Here is a 22,095-nt window from a genome sequence, read left to right on the forward strand (position 1 = left end):
TGAGACATGAATAGAAAATACATCAACCATTTGGCACAATCTGTAGATGTATAGGTGGGCTTCTGAAAAACATGCCATTGGTGATTTATGTAACCCATTCAGGATATCCAAAGCAGGCCTAGAGCTTGCATGGGTCTGCCGCGTTAAAGGTCCAGCGTTACACCATTACTGGCCTCACATGCATGAGCGAGACCTCGTCTGAAGGCAGCACACCTGACTAAAACTGAATCCAGAGTTATTTTCGAGGTTGGAAAATTACAGCACCTCTGCTGTGACAGCTGTCAAAGTTCTTGACTCGAAACTGAACGGGGAAAGACTTTCATTTCCTACCATTTCAGAGCTTCTGTCCACTCTTACATCTTCCCATATAATTATTTATATATTTATTACCTAGTGCATACTTCATGAAGACTCGCTCTGGTGAATTGTTGAAATATATAACGTTGCGGATCGTCAACAATTCACTCATTGAAATTCTGAGTCGGTGATGGAGGTTGTGCTTATTCCCCCATAACATGATTAATCTATAATGTTACCTTGGGCTGTGTATTTGGAAGAGGGAGAGACATGCTTATTCACCTCTAGTGCTGCAGACACTTATTGCTATTCCCTGCACATTTCTTTCTTGACATGAATGGATTTTCGACTTGTCTCAGATTTAGCCCTCCTCCAAATTGGTGCAGGGGCTTCGTACAACTACATCCAGGATCACGACGGGATGGACAGAGCCAGGTGCACTATGACAGACCCTTCGGTCAGCTCGTAATGCTAAAGCGCGATGTCTAGCTATTCAACAATAAATGAAGCAAACCAGTTTTAAAGCACTGCATTCCCTAGCACTAAGGATATTAGTTTACTATATGCTAGCTGCTGCATTAAGTGGTCTAATTATGTTGACTTACAGTGCATTTGATTGCATGCAACTATCTCTGCCCAGTTCCTTCAGTAGACCTTAGATATATTAGGCTAGGGGCTAATGAAGTGATTAAACTCTGCAGCACATCCTCAGATTGGGGCTCCGTGTGCTGTAGTACTTTATGTACAAGGATAAAGGTGAACACAACAGCTAATCACAGTTAAATAGACTTCTATTCTTGGACTCAAAAGTGCCGAATGTATAATAGCGCTACCTGAACAATAAGTCAGGGTCCATGAAGACAGAGACTATCTAAACAGGAGCAAAGTACGTGTAAAACAGTGATCATTTTACAAGGAGCAATATGCACTGCCTCAAGCCATGCAAACAAAAATAATTTAGGATTAAACCTAGTGATGGAAGTCTTCAGGTGGAGCAGAGGACCCAGGATGCCAAGTCACTGTTCTGTCGAAACAATTGATCACATGAGAGTCGTGCTGTTGGATATTGTTTAGAAAAGACAAGTTACCCAGAGAAGAAAGGCACATGTAAGAGGTCAGCGTGGAACAGTGGCACTTAACTATTCATGACTGACAGCAGGGTTTGGCTCTGATAATTCTGAACGTGACAGCTTCTCTTCTTTTGCAATCACAATTTGGCCTTGTTCCCAAAAAGGAGGAGGAGTGAAAGTCTGTCTTCCCTTTTCACTCCATTGCTCACGGCCATAAACATTAATGACTCCGGTCTGTGCGACAATGAAATACCACCTTTGTTGCTGAGAGCAGGCGTGACCTAGCCACCAATGTCTCGGTGACTGTTTGCAGCACTTTTGAGACTAAGCTATGTTGACACCCGTGGAGGTGCGTGGGGGGCACTCTAGAACTGAACCCGAAGGGACAAAAGACTGACGGACGAGGATTTTTAAGTATTTGGACGTAGTGGTTAGAGGGTGTTTTTGGACCAAAATACAAAGGCAGTTTGAATCAAAGGCATAATGAACTTCAGAACAGGACTGAGTATCTATTGTATGGCCTACTTTCCATGAAAAGGGTATTCTGCATATATATCAAATCTACTTACTAATGCATGGAGCTCACCTACCAAGGCCGCATAACACACTTTGCCATTCATTCACATATCACATAAATACCGCTCTATATGCAGGGAATAAATATAAGAGGACACACACAATGTGCTTTCTGTTTTATAGCATATGGTGATGGCTAACCGATGTACATGTCCTCACCAGCTTTGGCTTGTTTCATGGCAGCTCCCCTGCAAACAAGAAAGAAAACACTTGATACAACAATTTTGCTGAACCATAGATAATCTTATTTGATAATGTTGTTTTTATTTTGTTTGGTTTTATGAATTTAGCAAGTGTTAATCTTTCTTTTTTTTTAATTACTCATCATCTTATCTGTATAAAACATTTGGCTGATTTATTGCACCTTACAGATGATGCGATGCCCATTCTTCAACCCAGACAAACGAAGAGAAAGAAAGAAAGAAAGAAAGAAAGAAAGAAAGAAAGAAACTGATTGGCATCACAAGCAGTCGCAATAAACACCAGGCAATACAATGCACAAATCCTTTTTGAGAATGAAATGCCGGTTAAGCGTCAAGTTAAAATGAATAATTTATTGACACAGCAACATATTGCTTCATACATCAGTGAAATTAAGAGATTTAGTCCTCGGCTGGGACTGTGATGAATTTTTTATGGTGTTTTACATGTCAGTCAGCTTTAAATCCAAATCTCAAGGTTAATCTTTCTGTTTTGATCTCTCTCAAATGAGTCCAGATTGATATACTGTGTATATAGGACTGTAACTGGCATCAAGGGGCAATAAATAAAGCTTAGGGTATGTTGCTTTCCTTGTTGCCAAAGCTATTGCTTCACATAAACTCTAATGTATGTCAGTAATAAATGGGTTAGCATTTACCAAATATTATATCTGCTGATTTCCCCTCTTGAGACACTCGAGTGTTATTGGCACAGTTTGTTATCAAGAGCAATGCGTTGTTAAAAACCCTCCATTTTTTTATGTAAATGAGACAGAAAATGATGGAGCAATTAAGGCTCAACATTACGCATGCATGAGTCGTTTGGAAAAGATGGAGATGTTTTGATCTACCACAGCTGCACTATCCGAAAGTGGCCAGCGGGGGCGGTGTGGGGTTTTACAAAAACTTTGAAGGCGTGTAAGTTTATTCTTTGGCTGCAGTGAAAATCCAGACGGTGATACTGAACTTTTAAATTCAATCGGTTGCAGGGTGTGTCCAGGGTTGTTTTCCTAATCATCAACTGTTACGTCTCCTGGAAAGAAATAAACATCTTTAGTTGGCTCTACGGTTTTCATGTGCGGTTTGGTGAAAGGAGCTGTCCGCTGGAGGTGGTGCTGAAAGTTTGCTCTGTGCGCCTCTGACAGACTTAACCAAACAATTAAGAGATATTTCCGTTTTTATTACAGTCACGAGAAATATCCTTTAATTGTAAGATTATGCCTATCTAGAAACACCGTCTCTGCCAAGATTTCTTCTCCTTCTTTTCAGCTCTTCTCACGCCGGGTGTTTCTCAAGCACTGTGAGGCGTTTAACCGCAAGAATTACTGGCACACTGTAGACTGTAGACAAGCGTGTCCTTAACATTATCCACAATCCTGCTATTAAAAACAACACCCACGGCGTCAGTTTTGCAGAAGCGATGATCAATTAAACGACCAAGGGAAGCGGCTTTAAGGAAACAGGGATATAGGCTATTTCGCGTTTGCTCCTCTACAAAACGCTCCTGCGTTAACTCGGTCCAGCTGTTCTCCCGGTTCAGTCCGGCGTTGTTGCTTTGAGTCACGTCTGTCCCTCACCCGTCAGCCCTCTCCGAGGATCACGGCGTGTAAATCCCTTTCTCTGCCACATCGGCTGCGCTCCGTCGCCGCTGAAGTACGGTGAAATGTGGCTCCGCCGCTTTGCTCCCTCACATCTCCCACGAAAAAACGCCAAGTTCTCCAAAAGTAAACCGCGTCCTCAAAGCGAGCCAAATCTGTAGGCTGAGCTTGCGCGTTTGTCGCGTTCGTTTTTCTTGCCGCCAACCGGCGCAGTGGCTCTTTGGAGTTTTTGCTTTGCCCGTTGGAACCTCCAGTCATGTGTTTTAATTATCGGCTCTCCACGCGTCTTTCTCCAGCTAGTCCAAATCATTTCTAGCCGGCTTGTCGGGACAGCAGCCGAGTCGTGAAGTCTCTGCAGTCACGTGATTGAGACGGGACTGGAGAGTGTTTTTTTTTTTTTTTTTTCTCCCCAAGAGTGTGTATGTGAGCGTCTCTCCGTGTGTAGTTAGAGGGGTGTCCCTCCTCCGCATTTTTGCTGCTTGCCATGCTTTAGACGCCGGAGCGCAGGGAGAGAGGCGAGAGTGAGAGAGGTAACGCCGGTTTCTCTCACCGGGCTACCTGTCTTTTCAGTCTCACCTCGGGTCCACGTCGGTTCTTACTCGCATTTTTGCACCCACCTTCCTGTGGTCTGCTTGTTTTTGTTGGTTAAAAAAAAAAAAAAAAAAAGAGAGAGAAAAAAACTGTGGTCATTTGTGTTGGGTTTGACGCGGTCTGGTCTGCTATAGGAGGAGGATCGCTTCTGTTTGGCATTGGGTTTTGATCGTCTTTTTTTTTTTCCTTTCCCCTTTTTTTCTTTGGTTGCTCCATTTGGACAGTATAGGACAGTCGAGCAGAGCTTGGATGAGCCGCCTCACTGAAATCCCGAGATGGAGTTGCTGCTGATCTGCCTTTCCCTGTGGATACTGCAATGCAATTCGGCCAAAGCGGACTCAATCATTCATATCGGTAAGCGTCCGATAAAACCACACTGTTTGGGTTAGATGGGTTTAGACAGAGTGCGGGAATAAAGCTCAGCCAGCTCATACTGCGTTGATCACAGGATTTTGGTGAGAGGGCGGGATAAATAGTCTATTCAGCTTGCATCCTGTGTTTAAGGAACACTTTGGCTCTCAAACGAGTTGAAAAGTTGGTGTTTTGTAAACGTCCATGCCTCTCACCTTTGCTGCCACGTCTGTTTTGTTATCATGTGTTGATATTATTTATTTATTTGCACGTTTTTGCAGATATTGGTCTCACTTTTGCAGACCACTGCAATCGTGTTGGCTTCAGATCTAAACCTCATTACTGCCGGCCTTTATATTGCAGTCCTGTGTTCAAAACACGGATTACATTACGCAGAAAGGCCTGTTTCGTTTACGCTTTGAAAAAAATGAATTTGGTAAATGCCCAGTACCCAAATAGCTGTGGCTTTTTTAGACCAAGCTACCTCTTGTGTACCCGACAAGCCTCAACTTTCACCGGAACGTGACTGCAATGTCAATAGCGAGACAGAGGGAATGTCAGTGGAGTTTCGTTTTACAGATGCAAAACGCATAGAGCCTCTTTGTACCCAAACTTCAAACCAGAGCTGCAGAAACGGGGGGGGGGGATGCTCTAAAGTCTCCACGGTGTTAAAAAGGGTCTAATGTTAAACATCGCGTTCTAGTTTTTCAGTTTTGAAATACACGCATGCTCGGATCCAGCGCACTTGGCTGAATAGCTGCCTTGATTTGTGAGCTATTTTTTTTTTTCTCCAGTCACACAGTCACGTACACACTCATAATGACTGGCATTTTAATCTCAGATAAAAATGTCAATGTCACTGTGAGCAAATTTCGTCTCGGTTCTCCTCCGCTTCAGCTTCTACTGCTGCTGCTGCTGCTGCTGCTCACAGTTTACTGCAACAGTCTGGCAAGCAGCAGGTGCTCTGTCACTGGCTTAATACAGCGGTGGGACTCTATCCAGATAATATTGGCTGATACCCGTATAACGTCAGGGTACCCCAATTATATTTCCCCTTTCCTGAAACCCTTTTCAGTGATATATGCGCACTCTCCATAGCAGCTGATGGCATTTTGATAAACAGGGAAAGGGAGGGAGGGAGGGAGGGAGGGGGGAGACGCTTCAGTATGCCTCATATGAGGCCCAGCGTGCTTAGTGGGTAGGGTGTAATTGATCCGTTGGACATTATGGACACTTCGAAGTTTGGTTTAAGGTTATTTGTCATGTATGAGATGAGACTGTTCGCTCTCCATGGTACTGAAATCTCTCCGTAGCGCAAGAGAGACGCGCATGCAGCATAACTTCAGGCGTAAAAAGTATAAAAATTCAATTCCACTGCAGTTTTTCAGTTACGCATCACATTCACAGTCTCCGGAAAACAAAAGTATTACACAGTTATTATTGTTTGCATTGGTGATGCTTTAACAATAATGACGTAATTTGCGTCTTCCAATTACGGTGTGCAATCATGGTTTATCTCTTTGGTCTTTTGTCGCTCTTCGAATGACATATTATTCTGTTCAACAGGTGCCATATTTGAGGAAAATGCTGTGAGAGATGACGAGATTTTCCAACTTGCCATATCAGATTTGAGTCTGAACGACGACATTCTGCAGAGCGAGAAAATCACCCACTCTGTGAAACTTATAGAGCCTAACAACCCCTTCCAGGCTGTGCAGGAAGGTAAGCGCATAAAACCCCCCTGTATAATTTTGGCACTATGTGCTTCCGCCGGGCACGTTAGGAAGGAGGTCTTCTTCACGTGTTCGTGATTGTGTTAAGATCATGCAATAAGTCCGATATTTCCTACGTGGAAGCCTCGGCTGTCCTGATCCTTTAAGAGAGTGTTCATTCACATGTTGATGAGATGGCTAATAGAGCAGGCAATGATGATGATTTATGTGCCTCTGTGAGTGAGGGAAATGGCTGTGTGTGTGCGCGCGCGCGCATGCGTGTGTGTGTGTGTGTGTGTGTGTCGCCACCTGCAAAGCGCTGTGCCAATGTACCAAAGCAAGGTGTCTTCTGTGGTTGAAAAGCTAGGTGGAAGCATTGAGTTAGAGCACAGCAGCTGAAGACAATATGTGAAATGAAGAATCATTTCAGGATGATCGACTGCTGCACCAATTGTCAACTTATGTAATCGAAATTTTCTGGCTTTTAATGTCTCTCTGAATGAGCGCCACAGTCATCGTTCATGCACATTTGTCGTCTTCCAGCTTTTTCCTTGCAGTGTTTTGCCTGCCACAATCGGGTACCGTAAGTGCCCAGAAGGCAAAAGCCTCCACACATCAGACAGGAAATTAGCAATAAAACTATTTTAGCCAAGGTTATCTCTCGTAGACATTGAAAGCTGGTTCCATATACTACTGACTGCAAAAGGTGATTAAAAATTCTTCTGCTCAAATGAATCATTAAGATTTTAATAGGTTCCTAGGGACCTTCAAAAGCTGTTTATGTCCCCTGCACTTAGTTACCAGCCTGTACTTTTGTCCCCAATTGCACAGAGGCCCCGGTGACTCATTGCTATTCATAGTGCCCCTGACAGGCACAGAAAGATGATAATATGTCTTGCCTTTTGCTATAATTATCCCGTGTCATTTAGCTCTGGTCCTTAACAATGTCACAGATATCTTGTATTCCATTTCGCGTAGCCTTTGTAAGCTTAAATCCTGATGAGGCTGACATGAAGCAGACTGTCATTTGGGCTCTTTAAATAAATGAGAAGTATACAGATATTCTTTTTTTTTCAGCTTGTTGCTGCATAAATAAGATGAAACTCAGATGTGTGACCTTTGTAATTCGTCATTTGCGGTTTCTTGAGACACAAAAGTGTACTAATGTATATAAATTAAACTAACTGGCTAGTAAATCATCTGGCAGTTGTGCTGTACTCTAATTACACTGCCTGGCCAAAAAAAAAAAGTCGCCACCTGGATTTAACTAAGCAAGTAGGTGCCTCCTATTGGTTAATTACTGCATGGGCGATTATCTTTCAGCTGGCAACAAGTTATTTAACCCCAACTGATGCAATGAGTAGCTTCTCATTTCTTGAACAACCATGTTGAAAGACACATCCTGTGGTTGTGGAAAAGATGTTAGTCTGTTTGAGAAGGGTCAAATCATTGTCATGCATCAAGCAGAGAAAACATCTAAGGAGATTGTAGAAACTACTAAAACTGGGTTAAGAACTGTCTAACGTATTATTAAAAACTGGAAGGACAGCGGGGAACCATCGTCTCTGAGGAAGAAATGTGGTCGAAAAACATCCTGATTGATAGTGAACGGCCATCACTTAAGCGTTTGGTCCACACGTACAATGAAGGGAACTCAAGGGATTGGGACTGAACAGCTGTGTAGCCTTAAGAAAACCACTAATCAGTGAGGCTAACCAGAAAAAAGGCTTCAGTTTGCTAGGGATCATAAAGATTGGACTCTGGAGCAATGGAAGAAGGTCATGTGGTCTGATGAGTCCAGATTTACCCTGTTCCGGAGTGATGGGGGCATCAGGGTAAGAAGAGAGGCAGATGAAGTGATGCACCCATCATGCCTAGTGTCTACTATACAAGCCTGTGGGGGCAGTGCTATGATCTGGGGTTGCTGCAGTTGCTCAGGTCTAGGTTCAGCAACATTATGTGCCCAAAGATTGAGGTCAGCTGACTACCTGAATATACTGAATGACCAGGTTATTCCATCAATGGATTTATTCTTCCCTGATGGCCCTCAAACTGTGAAAGAGTGGTTCAGGGAGCATGAGACATTATTTTCACACATGGATTGGCCACCACAGAGTCCAGACCTTAACCCCATTGAGAATCTTTGCGATGTGCTGGAGAAGGCTTTGCACAGTGGTCAGACTCTCCCATCATCAATACAAGATCTTGGTGAAAAATGAATGCAACACTGGATGGAAATAAATCTGGCGACATTGCAGAAGTTTATTGAAACAATGCCACAGAGAATGCGCTTAGAGTGTGTGACCTTTTTTTGTGGCGACATTTTTTCAGCAATACAGTCATAGACAGAGTTTTACACCTTCTCTTGGCGAAGAATGTAAATGCTGGCATCGCACTAATTGTCTTAAGAGTAGTTTCATTTGACTGTGCCCTAGACAGTATTTTAACACAGTGTGTGAAAGCTTAATGACACAAAGAAGCTGTTGATGATGCTTTCTGTCACCGTGGAGCTTGTTATTTCCCTATTGAAAATGATTCAGCGTTCATTTCCTCTGATTGAACTGCCTTTCGTTAGCCTTGATTGGGTATCATTTAACATCCTTAATTATTGTTTACAGCCAGGCTACCGATAATCAAATATTCACAGAAGTGGGTGATTAGGGGGCATTCAGTTTCTCCAAAGAGATTGGGGAATAATGTGCAGTCGATGACGTGAGGATCAATGGGTGGCCTCAGATTATTGCGCTAGACACCAGGCAGGGTGAAGAGACAACCGGGATAAGCTAACCTTTTGCTCTGCTCTTTTGTCTGCTGCCATCCCACAGTGAGTGGCAGTCAGGACCTTGCCATGGCATGACAAAGAGGGACGGAATAAAGAAGGGAGGGGACGGGAGGGTGAGTGAGGTTGAGACGATAGAGGAGACGAAGGATACAGTGGAAGCAGGCGGCTAAATTAAGGGTGGGGAGAGCAATGAGGAAAAGAATAACCATGAGTCGCAGCAACAGTGGTGGAAAAATTGAAAAGAGAATTGTGATAAAGACCTGAATAAACATGAGCAGAGGGGACCTAAGCTGGCAGGGAGGTGATGAGGAATATAAGCCAGCGCAGAGAGGAGTAGTTGCAGCGTCATGTTTGTCCTTATTTGGCTTCCTTTGTCCTTGCGCCGGTGGAACGTATATTAACAAGGATGTCACACAGACACCATGCACACTCAACTATTCAGTCCTCCCACGCTCTTATCATTTAAAGATGACAGCTCAAGGCTGGCTGGATATACTGCCTGACCACACAACTGGCAGATGCTGTCCTATTTATGGGCAGGAGAGCCTGAACAGGGTGATATCAATAGCGGGAGCCAAAACTGTGAGGAATATGCAGCTCATAAGTATTGATGCCTGTCAAGGAAATTATGGTTTGGACACCCCATCGTCTTGTGATACTGTCACAGGAGAAAACAGTTATAATTGCAAGTTGTAAACCAAAGCAAAGTGGACGAAATTATGTACTTTAGATTATACCTAATCAAGTTTTAAATATAGTTAGGTAAGTGTCAGAGCATGGCTACAGCACATATAGTATGTTCACATATCTTGAGATCTGTGACCCCGGTTTTTCCACCATCTTTTAAAACCTTGTCCTCTTGGGCAAATAAGTATAGGCCTAAATAAAAAAAAAAAAAAAACGCCTCTAACTTCTTCCTATCATGCATTTTATTCAGAGGAAGTGGCAGAAAGAGAGCTTGCTTGCTGTGCCATTATGTAAATCTGAACATATGCATATTTCAAGAAACGTTTAGCCTCTTTAGGCGGATCCTCCTTTTTCCTCGTAGCTGCCGTGTGACCATTTGTTGGACGCGCAAGATAATGTTAACATCTCACACAAAAGAGCACAATGCACCGTAACACAAATAAGATCGCTCAAATCACCACTCCCGCAGGTGTGTAGTCGGAACAGCAAGTTATAACAGGAGTCTAGGTCGTGACAGCAGCTCTGTGAGGCGCAGCTTGGGCAGTATGAGACAATGTCAGCACGCCGGAATGTGCCAACAAAGGCAACGCTAACATCCTTACATTTAGCAAGTACACTGTGCTGTCAGTTCATCATATTAGCTTACAGCGTGTTGAAACCAAATCTGACAAGTGACAGCATGACAGCTTGGATGCTTGCATGCTAATAACGGTAAAGCTTAGGTTTAGTAGATGTAATATTTATCATATGTGGCTGTGGTTAAATTTGCACCAACAAAACAAAGAAGGTCATCCTGCCAGTCAATAAGGTTCATCGTCAATGAATGGCACCGTGAATACTAATCTGGACCAAAGGGGTTTTATGGCAACATTATAAGGGTAATTACTCTGTCTAAACATAGGGCTAGAGTCTACAAATTCATTATAACCTCAGCTTCTTGCTTTCAAACCATTATGCGCCGCCTTTGTAGCAGTGCTTTTAAAATGCATTTTTATGACGTGTTCATATTGTTCTATGAAGCCCCTGCAGGTTCTGTTTCATTTTAAAGATTGCATTTAGAACAAAGCAGGCAGAAAACATAACCATCTGGCCACAGTAGAGGGAAGTAGTAGTAGCAGAAGCAGCTCCTCTAATGTGCAGTAATTTGTTGAGTGTTCTGTCCCACTGAGTCCTTTTCGCACACCACACCACCAGTGACCCTCTATTTTCATCTAACCCCTGCCAAGGTAACGTCAAGGAGGATTTAATTCTTTGCCCTTTATGTCCCTGTAAGCCAATAGTCTTTGAAGAACTTGCGGTGCAGTCCTGTTTTCTTTTTCCTTTTTTTCTCCTTTTTCTTTCCTCAATCTGTAACAACAAAATAATTGTTCCCTTGGAAGTGCTGGCATGGCTAATGCAATATTCTCCATCTGATTTTCTGGTCCTGATAACTCATTACTCGCTGCGCTCTGATCGTGATGCAATGCTGCCCTTTCACTATTGTTGCCCCGTCGAATTTAATAATGCTGCATAAATCTTGGTAATAGATTTGTTTGTGTTTTTGTGTCTTTTCATCGGCTCGGCACAGAGGGACGATGATCAGGCCATTTCACCAGCCCCGGTTAATTACCCAACAGCTATTTTAATCCGTCATAAGCCCTTCATTGGGCCGTGGAAAGGCTGCTGCTAGCTTAATCAGCTAAGTGATGTTTCAGAAGTGGTTTACCTTTCATTTAATCCCTTCTCAATATAAGGGCCACTGCCCAGCATCTACGTGGGGTTAACCTTAGGATGGTTTGAAAGCACAGATGCGAGCTTGACCAAATCATCTGCAGAATCACTATGGCCGTCCTTATTTACATTATCGTCCACAATTTATTTGACTGTCCAGTGTGTAAAAGCATTAAAAAATGTCCCAATCAATCACAACTCATAGTGCCCAATGTATCTGCACTACTTTCTACTAATAGCCACAGAATGCTATATTTCTCTGTTCATTGAAGCGAAAATTACAGTTGTGTCATTCAACAGCTGTCGGTGAAGATACAAAATGACGCTGATAAATAAGTGTCTGAAATCTCAATTTGCTGTTTGCCTAATGAGTGAACTAATGAGTGAGCGTGTATTGCGCAGCAGCGATGAATAAGTGAACAAGGGTGCAATTTTGGGCAGCTTGTTCTGCCACCAGCATAGCAACCGTTACTGGCAGAGGTCCACAGCAGATTAACTGGCATTGTTGCCGCAGCGTCGTGAAGGCTTCAAATGATGACAAAATGGATATTGCTCAAGCGGAGCGTTTAATAAACTTCTGCTGCCATTTACACAGACGAAAGAAAACAGCGGCTAAAAAAATGTGACCTTTCTGTTGCATTGCCTAAATCATTGTCAAGTTGTCGGAGGAACACACAGATCAATTCATGCATTTCAAAATAAAGCATTTCCTGCTAATACCTTTCAAAATAAAGTTATTTCTAGGCATTATGACCAAACAGAAAGAACTACATTAATGTAGCTAGTGAATTTAAAACAAATAATTCACAACATCCTCCTGCCCGATGAAATACTGTTCATTACATTATCATTTCAGTACAGTAGGTCATGCAGCTGCACTTGTAGATTTTTTTGAGAAGACATTTCACCACTCATCCGAGTAGCTTCTTCAGTTCTGAACTGAAATAAACTGAACAGGACTGAAGAAGCTACTCGGATGAGTGGTGAAACGTCTTCTCGAAAAACTCTTTTGGAAAAAACTTTTTTGGGTACATTACTTAACCGATGATATATCAACTGACCAGGTCTCTTCAACAGACTGCCCATTGCAGTACAGGATCGAATGAGTCCATCTCTTCCTGGAAAGAACTCCTAGCCATTTTCCAGGTCTCCCCTGGCACGTTGTCCTCTCTGAATAGGATGACATCCCTCGCCATCATCCAGCATTTTGTCAGATTTGAGACCGTGCAAATATTGACAGGCTTCTTTTATCTACTCCCCCAAATACATTTGTTGGAGCGTCATCTGTTGGTGTGCTTTAGTAGAGTTTAGTTTTTCTATAATCAGCTTAATGCTCATCAGGTCGGTCTCCGTAGTAACCGTCTGCTGTAGTAAATAAATGCTGGACTAAGCTACCGAGTAGATGAATTACTGTTGTGTTTCCTTGAACTGCTGGCTTGCCTATACTTGGTTTCTCCTTGAGTCCAACTAATTTGACAGTCTCAGTTTCCTTGCTAATATACAAAGATTCATGAACCAACTGTTGTTCCTGTAATGTCACTGTTTTCCAGTTTTTAATCTTTTTTTTTTTTTGTCAAATGCAGTTTCAGTTTTTCTGTCCTCCAACTTTAATGAAAGCATGTCAGCACGTTGAGATGTGCACCGTTCGCACAAGAAGATCACAGAGGATCTTGCATTCCAGATATACACAATGATTGGCATTTTACTGCTGGTCTCGTCTACCATATAAGAAAAGCAGATTTCTTTATCCTTCGGATTTTGGATGGGGCGAATGAACGCCGTGAAAAAAGAACACACACTTAAAATGGATGCCCTGCCTCCAGATTCTGTTACGGCTAGTTTTATCTTGAATCTGTGCCATCCTGCTCGGTTCGAGCTGCTGATCACACGGAGAGAGAGAGATGCCTACAGTGCGTTGCTGCTGGGTCTCTGCATTTGTTATGCAACCGTGCAATAAAGAACGTGTGATTAACAGTATATCAGGGGGCTTGGATGTGTTGATTTTTACCGGATGTGTCTATTCAAGTGCCCTGTTTTGTGTGTTATGGAGCAGTGTGCTGAGCTCTGTGATAGCCCTCCCTGCTAGCTGTGTACTGCACATTTCAGTATAGTCATTCTTTAGTCTGTCTGCTTCTTCATGACTCAAAATATCATTTTTTTTTGTTGCCCAGGTCATCTTCTAGTCAGTTTGCACCTGCTATGTGACTGACAATGCAGTTCTGTGGATTATACACAACAGTAGTTCTACAGTACACTTGCATCATTCACACCATACAATGTGGAGGTCACAAGGGATTTTCTATAGGGCCTGGTGTCTGACAGACACACTAAAGAATATTCCTGAAGCTTTCTTTAAAATGGCCCGTGTCAGCAATGTCTAGCAACCGCTGAGCAGCACCTGCTAGAGAGAGAGCAGAATACAGAAAGGTAGAGACACAGAGAGGTCAAGACTGTTAAATACTGGAGCTGCTTAGTAGGCCCGCAGGTTTTGTCCTCTGTGCCGCACAGGAACAGCTGGTCAGCGCCGATCTCCTGTGGTGGGGTACTTCTGTGTCACATAGCCTCGACATCTGCACCATATATCTCATTTGGCAGTTCCCAGACTCTACTTGAAGGAGCTCTGAGACATTTATGAGGATCCAGTTGTTTAGGGAAAAAAAAAAAAAAACTCTTAAGTCTTTGAAAGTGATTCTCGCTTTGCAGTCAGAACGTCTGTCTGTTGATTAACGTCTGGAAAACGCGTCAAATCACTGAAATGCCACATCTGATCTGTATTCAAAGAAACAATCTACAGCATGCTAAATGTCACCATGCGCAGATTTTAGTAATCTTTTAGTTTACGGTAAACAGGGCCGACCTTGTTTTGATGTGTGGAAACAAGCTTTTGCAAAGTTCCACAAATGCATAAATTAACTTGCTGAGTGAGAGAGAGCGGGGAAGAGCGAGAGAGACTCACTGCGTTTTTGGGTTATCAGGAAATGTGGAAGTTATGTTTGGTGTGCATGCAAAGCAATCAGAATTACTGTTTTGCTCTAATTAGAGAGAGTGGCAGTCATGTTGGGTCTTTGTTCGCGTTGGCATTCATCACACTCCCCGTTTGTGCCTCAGTGGCAGACAGCTGAGGGCTGACTTCAAAGTATTTTGATCACTTTTCACACTGGCATGTTTGATTGAGGATGTTCTGCAGGGTCATTGTGCATAAGGCTGACTGATGGCTTCTGGGTGGTATGATTGCTGTCAGTCTTTGAAGGACAAATGCGGGAAAAACACATTTAAAATGCGGATGCATCTGGTAATTGTATGTAAAAAGTGCATGCAAGTCTTCATAGAGGTTTGACAGTTTTGATTTCTAGTTTTGGCAACAGAGGATTTTATTTGTGTCATTTCATACTGTCAGACGGTGACATAAAACTAGCAAGCAATCCTGTGATCGTTGTTTAAAAGACATTTAGCACCTGTATTGATTTTCCAATTTGACAGCACCATATGACAAATGGCTGAAAGCGCAAAAAAAAAAAAAAAATACATCTATCAGTGCGCCTGCACACATGCCACATATAATTCTACAAGCAGCCTGTTATACATGCTGATGAACACACAACACATGTATTCCCTGTCGTAAGTCTCAGCTACATGTCTTATTCATGTTCCTACCGTCTCTGGTCTGACAGATTTATAACGAGCTGCAGAGAACACTGTGACAGATGTTAGTGTTTTGCCACAACCCCAAAACACCCCCAGGTGCCACTGGGGATTGGCCATCAATACTGCTCTACCTGTTAGAGCGCGAGACAGACAGAGTGAGGGTTAGACATGGAGAGAGAGAGCGGGACGGGTGGTGGCCCAGAGGAGATGTCCTGTCCAATCAGACTGATGCTGATGAGGCCCTTGGCCTCTGTCCGTTGTGATACATCGCAGTCCCACGTGTTACTAGTATCATTTCTCTATGTACACACTGTTACGCTTCGATGTTATTGAGCTGCCTAAAGTGTGCTGAGATGACAGAGATGGGGAGGTGGTGCGGGCCGAGTGGGTGTATTAAAAGCTGGGAGAGGATTTGTTTGTTTGTGCGTCGTGGTATGAATATGTGCCTTTATGTGTGCGGATGTATGCTGTCATGTGTGGTGGGTTTGTAGATGCAGGTTTGTGGATGTGTTTGAAAAAGGGTTTTGCGGCGTTGGTCGTGAAAACCGCTTGGTGTTGGGAGCTTGTAACTCCCTCTTTCACTCACTTCTGATGCTGACTGGCTCAGGGGGATGTGTGTATAATTTACTACCCACCACCTGCACCATTGGCTGCGAGAAGACTTCATTCCAGGACAGAAGACAAAGAGCAGAAAATCAGCCCCAGAGTAAATCCCATTAGAGGCTAAACAGGAGTCAGCCAAAGAAATGCTCTGCGGCTATCTCCGACGTCACACTCTTTGCAGACATTGGGAGGTGCGAGATAGGGAACTGGGGGGATGGGTGGAATGGGAATGTGAGTCTTGGTGAACGAAGAGGGGTGAAGCAGAGTGAACTGGTGAGCAAGCGTGACGAAGAGGGAGAAAGCAGGGTGATGGAGATGGCTGAAGGCAGAGGGAAAGATAATGCAGGAAAAATAGGAGCAGAGGCTGTGAAATCTCAGGCCGTATGGAAGACAAGAGGGGCAAAGTCATTTGAAACTGTGGACTCGCTTCAGTTGCCTCATTGATGAAGAGATGCCAAAATGTATTTGGGAGCCATTGTTTGCATTACTGCCCAAAGACACAAATACCGAGTGGGACCATCTGTCACAAGAATCCCTCCTCAGTCTTCCTCTGTGACTCTCTCTCACATTGCCACGGGTCTTCTGCCGTGCCCAGGCAACATGGATTTTATCCAAAGATGAGGCTAAGCTAGTGTGTAAGCGCTCTCTGAGTGAAATCAGAACCCGGCTTAAACCTCATGAGCGAAAGCCTGAGAAGAGCGGAGAGGGCAAAACATGCAGGCATCGCTCAAAAGTGGGTCAAATGTGCATCTCAGTGTAAATATACATCAATCAGTTTGGCAGTCGAAGTCACTGCATGATTACCCAGCTATTTTGAAATCAGACTGATACACACACTTTGCCTCGACTCAGTCTTTTTTTGTGCTCATTCACAGCTGAGAGCATGCCGTTACCCTCTTTTACATGACGGTTAACATGTCGCCTGTGAGTGGAGAAATGAACTTGTTTGGCTAATTGCAATGAAACGGAAGAGCACACCAAAGCGCTTTGAGATCAATCCGTTTTACTTACAGGTTGTCTCAGATGAAGATAAGAGATAAAACAGAGTAAGTAATTCATTACTGTTTCTAAAGTGATTCGGGTATGGGTACCAGTATTATGTAATCCACCATTTGCCATGTTATCTAATCCATTGCATTAACACATCCAGGCAAATCTTTCTGGTAGCACTCATGGGATGTGTGGGCCTAATTCCTGTTGTGCTATCCCATTCATTAGCAAGCCCTGACATCGGTTCCCTGTAAGAGGAATCAAAGCAAGTTTTCATTGTTAAGTTTTAATCAGGGCTCGAACAAGCTCGTGGAACCCCGTGCCACATAATTTACTCCCGTCTTTCCTTTAATTATCTCAACATAAAGCACATCTAATGACATGGATTCCTTGCACAGGTTTGCAGATTTTCCAACATGACCAAAGCCAGGGATGAGAAGGAGTTTGTTGTTATTTGTAAAGCTCTCAAGCTGCAGTAGCAAGGTGCCAAATTTCTGCATACGTCAATAGAAGTGGTTCCCACATAAACCGTGGTACCCCTTCAAAGGGGTGTCTTCCATATAAAGTATGAACAGACATAATCATATATTGTCATTCACAGGGTTGCATTTCTAAAATTATAGCATCAGCTGTAACTACAAGATTTTAAAGTTCTTTCTCCACTCTGTCACTCTGAGTCAGTCTTTGTGTGAATCAGACTGATTGGTAGTACTACAATCTGTGATTATACTTTGTGGAAAGGAAAGTCTGTCCCTAACTTAACATCTGATGTTGTTTTAGCAAAGCTGGGTGTCACAGATGAATGGGTTTTAAGCAGCAACAAAGGCTTCTGTCATCACCTGTGTGATGGTTTTAATAGGTTCGCGAGGATTACTTTGCTCAGCGAAAGAGGTGATGAAGAGAGCGGAGTTAATGTGCTGTTTGCATCTTTAAGCCTTTTCAAACCCAAGGCAATATGAATGATTCATTCTTTCACTTGATCGACACGGAGCGGGTTCATCATCTCGCATTATCATGTCACTCTGAGGCACGCGCTCGTTTTGTTTTCAAAGCGTTCTGCAGCTACAGTTTTTCCACTGTCGCTTCAGTCAAGTTCACATCTCCCACGGAGGAGGGAAGAGCACATTAGGACCTTAAATAATTGCAGTGTAATTGATCTAGCATTTACAGCTTGGAGAGTTTCTGTTTGTCATGCACATTTAATGCATCTTTGTGTGCTATACCTTGAATCTTAGTGTATTTGTGCGTTAACCCGCAACACCAGTGATCTAGGTTCAGCTCAGGATAGTCATTCCTCCAGACAGTGACACTGAAATAAACTGAAATGACTGTTAGAATAACTGTAACACAAGCGCCATGGCTCTAGGGACAGCAACATCTGTCCATCCAACCACTGGTCTAGACTTAAATAATGGCAGCAGACATTTTATACAGATGTTTGTGGTCCCTACAGAATAAATCACAATGATTAGCATGGTCTATTTGTGATTTAAAGATGTCACCAGGAGCTCAGATAAATCAGAAATTTTATCTGTACTAGCTTTTATGACATCACCCTCACAGACTTTAAACCAGTCCTTATGTCCTCCAGATAACTGCAAGCATTTAATACAGGACGTGAAGAAATATGACAAGTGGCTTTAAATATTTTAAACACATGCCTAGACTCCCACATAATGGGATTGCATAATGTATTTTCTCATCCATCATATGGGATCTGTCTATATATTGAAACTTTTTTTTTTGGTCTTTTTTTTTGTAATATGGAAAGACCTGCAGGCCAAGCATCTGAGACCATGAGATGGAGGATTTAGTTTTAAAAATCAGCCCTTGAGCAACCAGATTGGTTCGTGCCTTAGAGTTCATTCCATACATGTGGACACAGTCATTTTGCAGAAGGGAGAGAAGCACAAGAACATTTTCACACCGGCAGATGCAACACCCACCCACTAACTCCCGAATCATGATGCGGTATGTTGGACTCAGGATGTCTGAAATTTTATCTAGGTAGAAATTGGATGACGGTGCACGCACACACATACACACACACACAAGCAGCAACACACAAAAACTCACCCGCAGGCAAAATTAAGATTGGTGCGAGTGATTTTAGAGCCCTAGTTTTCAGTGCCTTCATTCCAAACAGTGTCCCGGGCAACAACAGGCAACTGCAATGAAATGCTTAGAAGAGCTGCATTTTCAAGAGGTCAAATGAGACGAACATGACAAAAACTTTCAGTATGCACAGGCTCATCTTTCCCGTATGATAACTGCATCGCAGTCAGAAAAAAGTTGCCTTAAAGGCACAACGAAAATATACAAAAGATGAGTAGGAAGAGAAGAGAAGCAGATCGCCTCAAGGGAAGAAGGAGAGGAAGAGTAATGGAGGAGGAGGTGGCAGCAATTCAGATCATGTCTCTATCTTTTGCTTTTCTCTTGGACAGCAGGGGGATGTCTATCAAGGCAATGTCAAAATTTCTGGCAGCGCTAACTTCCTCCTAGCAACGCCCTGGCACTCTGTGCAACCAGGAAGAGGGGCTAGAAAAATGAGGCATCTCCCGATTGAATAGTTGTCCCTCACTGACACACCGCATGCCCACTCACTGCCCGTCACAAAGCCTCCTTTTAATTGCACAAAACTGGAAAGTCTTGGCAGCAGTCACATTTATATCCGGCACAAACAGTGTGTGCGCTTTTGTCTCAGACTTGTATGTGTTTGGTTACCATGTGTGTGAGTGTGCAGGATGTAGATGCTTGTCTGTTTTTCTTCCTGCACAGGCACATTAATAAATTGCAAAAAAAACCAAAAAACATTACAATATGTCAAGATACCAGTATGACGCATGGTTCATAATGAACCATAATACTTCTGTATTGTTCATATATCATATTTCAGATTGCACTTACTGTGTAATTTAATACCATGATCCACTGTATTGGTTGATATGGCAACTGCCCCTGCTTGAGAAAACAATTTTTGTCCCTGTCCACCTGTTGACAGGAAAAAAACAGACAAGTGCAGGCGGCATAAAGATAAAGGCACGAGCAGCAACACCAGAGTGCCTTTTAAAGCTTCTGTCACAAGAGCAATGAATTTCTCCTTCTCAATAACTCAATAACCACGATACAAACAGCCACTTAAGAGGAACGTTTAGTGCATTGTTTTTAAGTGCTGATGCTGATGCACAAGTCATTCATATCATCTTTCAAATTTGCCACTTACAAAAGCTTGATGTAGTGGAGCCTAATGTGATTGTATGTGCTATGTTTGACAGAGGGATTAGCGACTGAACGGTTTAAATCACGTAAAAAAAAAAAAAAAAAGAGCGAGCCGTAATGACCACACGTAGTTCTTCTTCCTATTTGGAGAAAACGCAGCGTGAAAATCAACGTTGCTGCACGATCGCTGCTGTGGAGATTTTCTTTTTTCTTGTTGGTTTCCCCGAGGATGAATGGTGTGGAATCACTGCAGCGCGGGTTTATGTGTTCCAATATTTAAAGAGCTCGTTTCTGCGTCGGCCCTGTTTTCCATTCATTTTGAATTTGCGCCAAACATCTCTCGAGACCATGCATCTGTTTTAGTTTTCTGGTTAGTTAAGTGGAATTAAACACTTAAATTAAACAACTAAATTAGTTTTTAATGCTCGCAGGCTCTTTTTTGGATTTGATATGAACAATATTAACGTAATTTAACCGGGATCAGAGTTGACCTTAGCCCAAGCAACCAAATCCCCCTCACTCAGTTTTCAAATGCAGCACGTTATCCATGTTTAATAGTTCTCGGGGCAGATTGTAGTACTTTATTGTTTGGCTCTGTTTGGTTTACGTACAGAGGCAAGCTGCTCTTGCTGGTTTAAGAACATTTGCAGGGGATTTTGCTTTATTTATTTGTAGATTGAAAATCCCTGCCCGTCATCAAGTCAATTGTTGAGGTCTAAAAGCAACTTTGGGCCAAATCAGGATCATGCTACTTCTTTGTATTCATTAAAATGTTCACAAATGTTAATACATTTGTGTGTTGGCGCGTGTGCGTGTACTGTAGGCTTCGCAGAGGCTCAGTGTCATCCCCTCAGTGAGGAACAGGCTCACGGCTTTTAGGATTTCGCTTTAAACTGTGTAAATCTCTGATTAAGTGTTCCCCAATCGGAGCACAAGGTCTCAATAGGAAAGGCTTTTGAAACGTGTCGCCAATAATCTCGATAGCCCTGTAATGCTTTCAATCCTCAATTTTCGATGCCATCAGTGCCAATTCAGGTTTTGCTATCCATATAAAGTCACCTGCGCCACCATAGCCGCCTGTTACCCCGCTCTTATTCAACACATCTCGGCTCCTTTTATTGCATCTTAATGTCAGCTCTTCGCAGTATTCCTGACTGTATGTGCGGTGTGAATGGAGTTTATCCCACCGCCGAGTTGCTGAAGAAGAAAGGCTTTAAAACGAATGGCTTACACCTAGTGCCGGTTCTGGTGAAGATCAATGCTTGGCTTAAAACAGAGCGCGGGACTGCAACGCAGAGGTGCGCAGGCTTACATGGAAGGCGTCCTGACCCTGGATAAGCTGGCCGGTGTTCATTATTGATCAGGTGTGACTATAACTATAACTGCAGAGCTTGATTTTAACGGGGGCATTGGGTATTAAGTCTTAATAAAGGCCTCAATAAACGTTGTGCCCCTGGAAAAGTATTGATCAATAAATCATGTAGAATATTTGATTTGGATGCAGGCCACAGTTTTACATAAACGTTTGTTTTTGGAGCTTATTAGTTTCTATTAAGGCTGGGCAATAATTTATTTTTATCATTTTTTTAGTAGAATCATATTGTGATGACCTGAGCTTCTTATCTTTTCATGTTATTGTTCCAGATATTTCTGTTGTCCAGATGAATAATTCAAAGTGTTTCTACCCCTATGATAATATACAGTAACATGTTTTCTGAATCTGAATCTGATATATATTTAGCTACTTTAGTTATTCCTGTCCTTTCACAATAATAGTGTTGGCCATTGTTACGGCATCACTATAAAAGGCATAAAGCCAAGTCTGGTCTTTTGGATTTTTTTTCCCCTTCTGGCCTGTGAGTAAAGCTGCACCACTGCCGAGGGGAAAGTCTCTCTTCATTTGTGGTTAATGTTCATCACATTGTTGTTTAAGCTGCAAACTTAAATTAGCTTCATTGTAGGTGTTGCGACAAACAAAGCTGATTTGGTTCATTTGTGCTATCCAAGGACTCTTCCAGTCTCTCAGCAGTCAAAGGCTGGTTCAAGGGGTGACTGACTGCACAT

General features: G+C 42.8%; 1 protein-coding gene across 1 annotated transcript in view; it reads left to right on the forward strand.

Moving 5' to 3' along the window:
- Positions 1-4,607: 4,607 nt before the first annotated feature.
- Positions 4,608-22,095, forward strand: part of grid1a (glutamate receptor, ionotropic, delta 1a) — a gene marked incomplete at its 5' end in the record, with an annotated part of 233,822 nt that continues 216,334 nt past the window's right edge. Inside the window, 2 exons of the mRNA XM_084562152.1 lie at positions 4,608-4,686; positions 6,250-6,405. Of these exons, the coding sequence (XP_084418278.1) occupies positions 4,608-4,686; positions 6,250-6,405 (235 nt within the window). The remainder of the gene's footprint in view (positions 4,687-6,249; positions 6,406-22,095) is intronic.

The sequence above is a fragment of the Chelon labrosus genome, assembly GCF_963514085.1.
Source record: "Chelon labrosus genome assembly, chromosome: 15".
Classification (NCBI taxonomy): Eukaryota; Metazoa; Chordata; class Actinopteri; order Mugiliformes; family Mugilidae; genus Chelon; species Chelon labrosus.